This window comes from Electrophorus electricus, chromosome 11 (assembly GCF_013358815.1).
Source record: "Electrophorus electricus isolate fEleEle1 chromosome 11, fEleEle1.pri, whole genome shotgun sequence".
NCBI lineage: Eukaryota > Metazoa > Chordata > Actinopteri > Gymnotiformes > Gymnotidae > Electrophorus > Electrophorus electricus.
In genome coordinates, this window is record NC_049545.1 from 10,522,879 (window position 1) to 10,535,000 (window position 12,122).

General features: G+C 37.7%; 1 protein-coding gene across 1 annotated transcript; it reads right to left on the reverse strand.

Moving 5' to 3' along the window:
- Positions 1-981, reverse strand: noto (notochord homeobox). The gene is made up of 3 exons (XM_027013057.2): positions 609-981; positions 316-503; positions 1-207 (listed from the first exon to the last, which is right to left on the reverse strand). The coding sequence occupies exons 1-3, from the start codon at positions 979-981 to the stop codon at positions 1-3; spliced, it is 768 nt and encodes a 255-aa protein (XP_026868858.2).
- Positions 982-12,122: the final 11,141 nt, after the last annotated feature.

Consider the following 12,122-nt stretch of genomic DNA (forward strand, 5'->3'; position numbering starts at 1 on the left):
TCACTCCTGCAGTGAGTCATCGATGTCGACATCGATATCAGAGTCCTCGGTGAAGTCATTCTCATCCTCATCTCCCTCATCTTCTCGACCTTGAGATCCTGGACTTTTGGGGGGCACCGTCAGCCCCAGTTTGGCCAGTTTAGCTTGCTGCTGCTCCAGACTCTGTTTTCTCCACTTGATGCGTCTGTTCTGAAACCAAACTTTTACCTGGAAGGAAAGGAAAGCGAAAGTTGTTTAATACACAGTACGTCTGTTTCAGTTTGGCATTTATTGGGTTATATAAAGTGTCATGTAGTGGTTTGGACATTTCCTTACCTGTGCCTCGGTAAGCTGCAGCGCGGACGCCAGGAGGAATCGCTCTGAGCCCACCATATACTGCTGGCGCGCAAACTCCTTCTCCAGTCGGGACAGCTGCTCGTTGGTGAAACTCGTGCGCATCCTCTTCGCTTTGCCGGCTTTATGTTTGAAGTGAGTGTGCACGCCTGCTTTAGTCAGGACATTATCTGTACAAAAGGGAAAACAGCTTGAATAAACTGATCACAGCGTACTTTTCCTTATTGCCAAAGTAATGGGTTAGATGAATAATAATGAATGTCATACATGCTTACCTTGTGAATAAATAGTTCCACGACATGTTGTCTGGTAGCCGAAAGGCGGACAGCAATAGACTGGATAGCCGGTCTGTGTTTGTATAACACCCGGGCTGTACATATATTGCGGGACCGGGGAACACATCTGCCCAGCAAGTGGAAAGAGACTACCTGTTGCTGGGGTGTGGTTCACTGGACTCCGATAGGAAACTGTCTTCGTGTGCTCCATATGATCTGGCTTCGCGAGCAGTGCGTCGATGGTGAACGACTTCCCTGCGTTCGGTTTTGTGGCGGTAGCCAGGCGCGCACTGTTCACATGGTCCGGATGGGGCGCTACCTGCGGATGCCTTGAATACCCGTAGGGTCCGTGAGCTCGTGGGGAGATCTGCATGGTTTAACGTACAAATACAAAAACAAAGAAAACACAACTAAACAGAAAGTTTTCCGCAGAACTACAGGTCCTCGTGCTTCAATGGGAAGGGATGAAATGATTCTGGACGAGACTGAGGTCCTCTTTATACACGCCCAGGAGTACAAGGTGTCAACGACCCCCTTTCGCGCTTTTGTCTTTTAAAGTAGCAGATGAGTCAAACGAGCGGCTCTACAAGGGATCCAATTAACTGATGGAGTTGTAACAAGCTGAGATTGTCAAATATCCTAATGGCCCTTTCCACTGCATGCCCCCGGAGGTAGGCCGGGAACGCAGAAAGGGAGACAGGAGCTAAGGAGCAGGGGGTCCAGATTTACTACAAATTCCTGCATGGCTGTGCGATAGATAAGCGCAAGTACTACTGAGAGAGGGCATTGATGTTACGAAATCATCTTATTTTGTGTCTCAGGAATCAAAGCACGCCGCCAAATGCGCCACACAGCGGAACAAATAGCCTCACTTTTGGAGGTCGACAAGAAAAAAAACAGAGCCTTCTAATCACATTGAAGCCTAGACAGTAGCTTTGTATCAAGGAAACTGACTTTAATCCAAATGATCACACATATATAAACGATTTTAAGATAGAGGGTAAATTAAACATTTTATTTGGTTAAGACATAGCAAGGCATTCACACAACAAACGCAGAGTTTAGACGTCTGAAACGTCTTTGTACCAGATGATTCTGTGCATTAAACTCAATTTCTGTCTCGAGGTGTCAAATGAAAGTCGCGGCCCTATTCTGAGCTATCGTAAAGTTCATGTCAACATAATGATCAGCTCTCCTCCTTCAGCATAATGGCTGGCCAGACACCTTAGGCGAGGTGTGCGCTTTTGCAGTTTTAGAAAGGTCTTTCGGCAGTTTTGCTCCTAGTAGAAAATCGCAGAAGAGTATGACCTCCTCGGTTTCTTCACACAGACTGTCGTTAGTTTCTTCACACCTACTGAACAGGCCCGCTGATTTAAATCTCATTTGATTAATCCTCATACGAGAATTTTGATCCAAAATCTGATACTTTAAATAAAATTCAAGAAATATAGGCTATTAACTAGTGTGATTAAATGTATTATAGATGTATGTGTTCATGCAAAGAAACGTGAGAGATATTCGAAGCTGTTCAGTTAGGTCTTCCCCATTATTGACTCTCAATTAGAACATGAAACGCCTTAGATGAAAAGCCGCGGTTTCACTAAAGGAAGTGATTTGCTCTCTTGTACTACGTTAGGACAAACAATCTTTCTTTCAAACGAGGATTATAGCCAGCTCTGCAAACTCCACAGGCTCATTGCCATGAACTGGGGCTGCTCTAAAAGACTCGCTAAAACGCATCCAAACACAGCCAAACAGGGTATCCCTTTGACCCGCGCGCTTTCTAATTACGGCGCAGCACCTGACACCAAAGCGTCTAATGAACAACGCAAACAGTACATCTCCGTGCCCCTGTAACGTCACTGCCCGACCACCCAGGCCAAGTCATCTTTGTTTATTAACATGTTTCAATGAACGGTTATGAAAGACAGGAATCACGTTACGCGGAGGTATTTACATACTACACTTTAGCGCCCCACAACAACCAAATGCACTTTTTTGGTCGTGAAAATACCATGATCCTTTTTGCATCCTTTTCCTAATTTGTAACCTTGTCCTATTCTACCCTGTTCAGATGTGCATTCGTTTTGTTAACTTTACTCCCATCTGTGCGATTTGAATGGGAAAGGTGAAAGTTACCGGAAACCACAATAGAGACAGAGACACTGAATTGAAATATATGCAGCAGAATAAACTGAATGTCAGCACAGTGGACCATTGGAGTGTTAGAGAGAATGGTGATTGGTATTTTTATCCAAAAATAAATGAGCAGCCCTGGCCAAACTGAACAGTCCAAAATCAAGGTGAAGTTTTAATTTGTGTATTGGATCCAGACAGAGAATACACTCAGGGCTTTTGTCTTAGAAGTCCTTTTCATAGTCAAACTACAGAACAGTAGCTGCCCCTCCTACAGCACAACATGCCTCATTTAAAAACCTGAAACTCAAAATGGTGCTCTCCAGGTCATGCATGCACACAAACACTCACATACACATAGCTTATCACCTTTCACAGATAACTGGGCTGGTTTGCATTAAGGGTGTTGTTCATATACATTTTCAGATTTTGTAGATGCATTGTTTGTTGAATTGTGTTATGTGTGCGGTAATATGCAGGTGCAATCATGACTTATTTAATGTCTTTATTTACACTGGAGATCTGTGAAACTTTGCTTTTGTTTGTGATTCTCTTGACAGTTGCAAAGGTTGTAGCATGAAAAACCCAGTTCTATTTGTTTCACGAGTTATCAAAGTCTGTAAGCTATAATGATCCTTTTTGCCATGTGATAAAAGCCATGAACATGTTGATCATCATTACTACTGAGGTGAAAATGGACTAGTGTTCTCACCTGGTAAACCCATTCAACAGACATCAAATTCTGATTTTCTCAGCTCTGTTATCATGTACACATAAAGACCATATGAGAATGTGCCATGCCCTTTCAGAGGTGCTTTCTTTTTGTTGTCTACACTACTTTCAGGGTCATCAAGGTGAAACATTAATGAATCATTGGTCCCTTTCTTTCACTTTGGCTGTTGAGAAGACTGGTTAGGTGGATGGCCTGGCAAACTACGTCTGGCTCTAATACACAAACTCATCTCAGCCATTTATAGTGAGTTCTACTCTGTGGATCACATATGATGAGGCTTTTTTAAACACACCTCTGCTGGAGAATGAAACTAAAATGAGAAAATGGTCTCAGAGAGTTACCATGAGTTTACCATGGCGAAAAACATTTCCTCAAACACAGAGAACCAATACATTATGTTAAGTTCAGGAATATAGTCAGTGTTAGCATTACTATGATAGTGTTACCCTTAAATTTAACTGTACAGGGTATCACAATCTATCAGGTAGAGCAGGCCTACCTAGTAAAACAGATACTGACTGACCATAATTAACAAAATGTGATTGATAACCTATTAGATATCCTATTCTACATGTAATTTACTGATACTTAATTGCTTAATTTACTTAACTCTTCCTCATTGTAGTTGTAGTCTGCACTTTTTTGACAGGAGGTACACAAGAGTTACTAAAGAGAAGAGCATAGATTTATTTATTTGACATTTATTTGACGTGGATTCATTTCTGACCAAATGTTTCAGCTTTCAAAAATACTAAAAATATAGATTCAAAGTATATACTAAATTAAGGCAAAATGTGTAGTCATATATATATATAACCAAAATATCTTTTGTCAGTTCATTCAGGAAAGAGACCACTACAATCATGGCACATGGAATGAGAGAAGTTACCATCTATCTAACTAAGTTACTAACTTCTGAATACAACAGTAGAATTGAAAATATGTGGATTACATCTTACAATTGACAGTGACAATGTAATACAGCTTATGAAGCTCCATTATAGAGTATGTTTAACTAATACATATGTCACTAAGTGATTTATAGAGATGGAAAATAATATTAAGACAGGCAATGTTAGTTTTATTTCTTTTTTATTCTTTTCTGTTTATTCCTGTGCTATTCCAGAAAAAAATATCATTCATGTTCTCCAATAAATGTTTCAGAGTATAAACTCTTCACCAACATTTCCAATATTTATTTAATTCATCATGTAATCATCATTTTAAGTAACAACTTTTTATAAGTATCACCTTGGGTTGTAAGAACCCAGCATGTATAAGTTGACTGAATGATGTTTAATAGCTCATTGCAAAGGGCCTCTTAAAGTTGTTAGAGGGCTGTAAGTTTTGCACATTTTACTTATTTTACTATTATAGTTCTGGTAGTTATTATATGTTCCATTTATATGACTAGGTTCCTTTTAACATCCTTGTGATTAATAACTTAATATATAATCACATGGGGGTTGGGTAATACTTAATGTTATAAGATTCATTTCTCGATGTGAATTGTATTTCTGTTATTCCCTGCAAACAGCATGTTTCTTCATTGCTCAGTACTCGTCTATAGCTGACACTCACTTAACAGGACACTGTGTACTATGTGCTAGAAAACATAAGTGAAAAATTTGGGTGTGGGAATCTGCTTTCATTCTTTTAAAATCACTTCTAATAAATTCCCTCAGAAAGTAAACAATGTATGTCTAGTTATTATTTTGATCAATTTGTAGTAATTTAATTAAACCCAAAATATCCAAAAAGCTTGAATGATTGCAAGGTAACGTGGGATGACTGAAGCCTGACAGTTCATAAATAAAATATATAGTAATAAGCTGCTTCTGGTATAAGGCCTTGGACTCATTTAATATGTGCAGTACACCAAAGTCATCACAGAACTCACACAAACGTGTGTGCCAGGGTGAGTGAGAGTCCGGCTTATTGACAGCTCGCTTATGATTTAAGAGGAAAAGGGAGCCTCTGTTTTCTTCACATGTCTTGAGGTTACACTGAACTCAAGAGAACCATAATGTGCTGGAAGGAACCGTAATGTACTGGAGAGAGATGCAGCCTGCAGAGTGCGTATTCAGGCCGTCTCACGCTGCTGAGCCACACCTTCTTCATCTTGATGGTTTGGCCATATAGAATCATGGTTCAAGTTTCTCTAGCAGTGATGAGCAGTGTTTCAGATGCCCTCGGCTAGCTGTTGAGGAGTTCAGGCTCAGAAACCCTGCTCTATTCCTGTACTCATTCCCCTATGTTTTTCCCTCTTCACTCATCAGAAGGAACAAGGCGACCCAGACATATAGACTTCCATCTAATAGGCTTGACTTTAACACATTGAAAATATTTTCCCAAAATAAACACTAATTTGTCATTTTGATTTCAGCAAAATTAATTTTAATTAATTTACAGACTTTATAGTCTTTTGATGTCTGTTCTCTGTGTTCTATCAGCATTGACTTTAAAGTCTTAAAATGATCTTATTCGTCAAATAATCTCTTATTGTTTTGGGCTATTTATTCAGCAGAAAATGAGGTAAAGCATCACACAATTTACCTCTGAATAGAAAGATTAAATATGTATTAAAATCACTAGGATTGAAATTTTTAGTAATTTGTGTTGTGCTATTTGCACTTTCTTTAGGTTACTTATAATGTATATATTATAAGAAACCATAGATTTATATTACATAATAACCATAATAGTTTATATTACATGTAACATATATTTATATTACATATAACCATAATAGTATAATATACTCCGCTATACTCTGCATAACCATCATTGCTCTGTCAGCATTGTGTTATAGCATATTAATCAGCACATTCAATTAATGTTTTACTATGTTTAAGACAATTTGAAAATTTCACAAACTAAATTAAACAATATGTGATGTTTGGTTTAATCGCTATAAACCCATGATGGAATATATAAAGTATAGCTATAGAACTCAAGTGCCACTATGCAGGTGGTCCAAGCAGATGGGGGGCACTATACGGGGGTATTATAGAGGGCTAGAGGTATTAAAAGGGGTATTTGAGAAAGTTATGCATGGAGACACCCTTTAATGGAGGTGAGAAGTGGTGGGTTGGACTTTGACACTTGATCTCTGTTTACACTTCCTGTCACATTACAGGCCTCTGAGAGAAAGACACTAAGAGAGAGAGAGAGAGTCAGAGAGACTAGAGTCTAACACTAAGTTCTTATAAATCATATAAATTAACATAAACTAATATGTTTTCTAGTTTGTCTTGGTTGGCCAGAATGATTATTATTATTATTATTATTATTATTATTATTATTATTATTATTATAACTACTTTTCATCATTGACATTGGTCCTACTCAGGGTGGATCAGTAATGTAATAAATCAATCAGTAAATCAGTAAGTATCACTGTTAAAGTTTACTATACTAAACCCACCCTTATATTCAAATAGTGTTATTAACTGATGCAGAGAGTTTTTTTTTACTTTGAATTTGTCTTATTCTATACTGTTTTCCCCATTTTTTATGTTTAAGGTTATGAGAACTCTGCAGTGTTGTCCTGGTGTCTTCTCTTGGAAGACTACATCAAAGACCTGTATCCATGGTGATGACCCACATAAAGATGCACACACAGGCCTGGGAAGAGTGTGTTTATGTGCTTGTGCATATTGTACAATGGTGCCCTCTGGTCATTTGGGTGGGTTATTTCAGACCTCACACAGTTTGGAGGTTTGCCTGACCTCTACTGGTCAGACACTTCTTTAACTTTAAATATATCAGTCACATTACAGAGTTTTTGCCTCCGTAATACTACATTACCTTTAAACATAACTTTTGTGCTATTAACCTTACCTTATTTCTTCCATAATTTAAGCAGTTTTTCAATTTACTGTTAATACTTTTTAATTTAGAGTATTTTCTATGTAGAACTACCTGTATAGTTCACTAACAATTAATTAGACATGTATTGTACAATAACAATTGATATAATTAATATATTTAATATAATTAACATAATTGTATGTGGGCATGCAAAGGTATGCCTATGGCTTCAATGCTTATAATATTACTAAAAGATGCGGTTTTATCATAGTTATCAAAAGGTAAAAACACAAAAAGGGGACAGTTTTATATCTCCAAAAATCATGACTTTTTTCCTTTTTAATGTTGTTGCTTGCCTCAGTGACATCCCCTAATATCCTCCCAGCTCTGCAAATCAGTTTGGAAACATGATTTAAGTATTATTAAGGCTTTACAATCTTTCTTCTGTTTCTTAATGATGGGGTAGCTGGCGCACCTACAGAGCTGAGCAGAGACTGGGATTTCAATATTTTTTCACTCTCCTGCTGAGCTCTGCTTCTCAATAACTTTGTCTCTGATTTGCTTTGATTGCTCCATGGTCTAAGATTGAGTTTATTCACTACCACACTCAGGAATCTGAAAGTCACAGCTAGCCACTGTAAGAAACACATTTCCCTAGAGGAAATATATTAAGTTAGATAGTAGCCTATTGTGTCGAAAAAAAGATTAAGAAAATATATGATAGGCTTTTACTTATCAAAAGATTTAAGTGATGCCAAATATGCAAATATGCTTTGGAACCTTAGGAACAGCAGGAACAAGATCCAAGATATTACATGGCATTAGTAAGGACCGAATAAGGGCTCAAGCATGAAGAGTGGTTTCAAATATTCTGTTTGACTTCAGTGCTATAGCACCATCTGCTGGAGTAATACTGCTACTTCACGTCATGGTTTAATAATATATCCCACGCCAGCTCAATCGGCACTAGACACACTAACAGTATTAGTTGTAAAACTGAGGCTGTATTTTGTTTTCTTTTGATTGGCTCTACCAGAAAAACTGAACAAAAATACTAAAATGATAAATGTAAGCATGCAATGAAATTTCATACATTTATCTAACGCTTTTATACAAAGCAACTTACAATTATGACTGAGTACAATTTGAGCAATTGAGGGTTAAGGGGACCAACAGTGGCAACTTGGTGGCAGTGGGGCTTGAACTGGCAACCTTCTGATTACTAGTCGAGTACCTTAACCACGAAAATACCACTGCCTGAAATTAAGAAAAATATAAAATATCTTCAAAGTGGTGAAAGTAGCAGAAGCTAATCTTCATTCATATTCATACTGTGGCTGTGTTTTGAACAAGTTCAAGTTATTTTTTTAAAGATAACACAATACAATGTCTAATACAATAGCCTTATGCAAGTAAACAAAGGTACACAGACTCATTGCTGTGAAGAACTACTCTTACATAGATTATCAAGTGCTAACAGCTTCCCTACTAAAATGCTAATGGATTCCCCTTTCAGAAATGTCAGCCAGCTTGATGTGACTGTTAGTTACAAGATAGGTCCATCAGGTGCTTTGAAGCTAAAAAGCAAGATGAATCTTGTACCCTTTACAAGGAGAATGCATTGTTCCTGAGACTAAAAACATGCCGTTTTGTTGACACTACTAAGTTATAATTTAAAGGACAGATCAGAATCTTAGTGTTGATGGTAAGTTTATACAAATTTAGTGGACACATTATAGACACATTATCACGATGAAGCAAACCCATCTATTGTAGTATATTTCATGACTACAATGGATATTAAAGTTGGAATTTCAATCTGTCTGCAAAAAAATAAGATATCAGGAAGGGGGGCAAACACTTTTTCACACCACTGTACATACCTTTCTCACTACAGTCACCACCTTTCCAACACGCCCTAATAAAGGGCCATCAAAACCAGCACAACCAGACACATGGACAGGTTTTGTTCCCCAGGTGGTTGACAACTTAATCAACCGCAATGGTCACTTTGCACTTTATAGCCTATAGCCAATAACCTAGCACCCAACCTTCACTGTAGCGCTCCAGTGCTTGAACTGGTCAAATGTATTATGTGCATCTGCCCAACTAGAACTATATCAATGAAGATATGCCTATTTCACATAGAAATAAACTACATATACAGTATATATCACGGTCTTATTTGTCTCTCCAGACCTTTCCATTATATACACATTCAGTATTTCTGTTTAATCCTAGTCTTTGCACTCTACTGTACTCATATTCATAACACATCTGGCATAATGATTTCAGATGATAAAATTTTGATTCTGATTCCGATTATGATTCACTTGGCAAGGAAATTCATCTCTGTACTCCTGACAGTATCTGTGGCATGACATCAAACTACATCTCACAAAGCAATGGCTGCCTTTATCCAGTGGTTTCCAATGCCTTGGCATATCACAGTTTTCACCAGCATAAAACGTCTATTCTTCATGCCATGTTTAATTCAGCTCATATGCAAACTATGCCCGAGACGTTAGAACCTGTTTTTTTGTGGTATCAACTCCATTAAGCAGGCCTTAACTTACCAATGCTTGGACTGCTGCTATCCTTGTCATATCCAACAGTCACTTGTTGCACTACTTCTCTGGCAGGATTGGGGTACAAATGCACAGCTATACTATACATGGTATACAGATACAAACCTCACCATCCTTTGCTACAGCTCTGCATAAGGTGGTTGATTTGTCATAGATGATGAAGATGTAAAATCTTTGATGACAATGCTGCAGCCAGATCCTGCTCTTTTTCCTGAAATGCCCATTAATGCAGAATAAAGTTCTTGTTACTCTTGACACTAATGCATTGTTTGCAGATGTAAGAAATGAACTCTTTGGCCTTTTTTTTCTGTTACAGACCTTCCCAAAAACCAGACCAGACTCTTTTCAGCAGCTGGGTTATTTTGCCTCCTTTCAGCTGCTGCGCTATTCTTCTTCAGAACCTGTGATGAGGTTGGGGCTTCTCAGGGCTATCACTCACTTATTGAGGTATGAAAGAGAACTCTGAAGGCTGCACATTGTGCTCTGTTGTGTATGACAGTGCAAATAAGTGAAAGATGGTATGCCAATGACATGATCAATTAATTCTGCTGTGATGCAGAGTTCTACATACAGCAGCAATAGTACACACTGTGCAAGATCTATGACTGTGCAAGTTTCTCAACTGGAGACACACACTGGGATAAAATCACTTTAAACCACACAGAATTTAAAACATGCACAGCTAAATGTCAAAATATATAATGAGCTCCATAAATAATCTTTAGGTTATTCTTATGCTATTCTTATACTTTTTAGGGTATCACAAGTATAACCACCATGCTGAATAATATTTTTTTTTTAATGTAAAAAGCAGGTAACAGACTGAAACGCTAAATGTCAGTGTTGGTATACTTGTGGTCTGTTAAGTAGTCAGTAGTCTGTTGCAATACCAAATATGAACACCTGGTGGCAGCCTGTAATAAATTGATAAATTCTTGAAACAAGCCTGACTGACTCCTGATTTATAATCAATGAATGACTCAATATACAAATAAACCAATAAACCTGCAGACAAATAAACACACAAGCAATTAATGAAAGAAAAATAAATAAAGAAAGTCTTTTGCTTGTGGAAGGTAAGATTGGCTATTTATTCATCAAAAATAACATATTTTACATAACATCTTTTGTTTCATGTTTGTTCATTTGTGCAATCATTAACTTTTCAGCCCTGGGTTTCCTCTGTGGCTGTCTTAGTAATAAAGGATAGATGGACACCAACAACTGCAACTATCTCTCTCTCTCTCTCTCTCTCTCTCTCTCTCACACACACACACACACACACACACACACACACACACACAATCTTTTTATTTTTTAATCATTTTGTCATAAATAAAATAAGTCTGTTTTGAGTGTTTGCTGGGAACACAGATAGTAAGGTAGGTATGTCTGTATCATTAGGAAACTGTGCAGAACCTCCCCATCTGCACTTTTGCCATCTCTCTCTGTTTTAACTTCTACATGCTCACAGTGACATGCAGCTTTACTTTCATGCTCATACGAAACACTGTAAACACCGTTTGCTTTCCTTTTCCCCTTCCTGTCTTTGTGTGAATTTGTTCCTTAGTTGGGTTACTATATTTGTGAGAGAGTTTTGGTCTCTTTCTTTTGTTTCACCCTAACCACATTTCTCCTGGCGTGTGGGCGATATCTTTTCTGGCATGTGGCACATTTGCCATATGGTTCTCAATTGGTGCACTTACAAATGAAACACTGGAGATACAAATGGAAAAAAAAAAGGTAAATACATTTCAGTCTGTGTGATTAGGAGAATAGAATAGAAATTCACGTATTCACATTTAAACTCTAAATTTTCTCTTTCACCTAACAATGTACAGAGCATTTTCTCCATAACTATTGTTTCAAGTTTATGATCAGAAAAAATCAGGCTGATATGCTGTCTCAGTGATGTTGTCTAGGTCTCACCTCAGTCACAACCTACACCAGGATTTCATACAGCTCCACTATTTATCAAACCAGGGTGTGTCAATTTAAATAGACCTACTAGAAAAAGGGATGCTAAAACCCAAACCTGAATAATGAGCTTTTAGTAAGTATGTATTCAAGCTCTATAAAATAGAAAAATGTTGACCTGAAAAACAAACATTAAACAAAAATCCTACTTGATACTTTTCTATATTTCTTTATCAGTTATTAGCACGACGGTTCTAGAGCCATGAGTGGATGAAAATTTGATTCCACAGAGATGTGTGTGGAGTATTATCAAATGTAAAAAGGTGA

Excerpts from the sequence above, each read along its gene's own strand:
- noto (XM_027013057.2), bottom strand. The coding sequence starts at position 981 with ATGCAGATCTCCCCACGAGCTCACGGACCCTACGGGTATTCAAGGCAT. Across the intron at positions 504-608 it reads TGGAACTATTTATTCACAAG|ATAATGTCCTGACTAAAGCA; the intron begins GTAAGCATGTAT and ends CCTTTTGTACAG. Across the intron at positions 208-315 it reads TGCAGCTTACCGAGGCACAG|GTAAAAGTTTGGTTTCAGAA; the intron begins GTAAGGAAATGT and ends CTTTCCTTCCAG.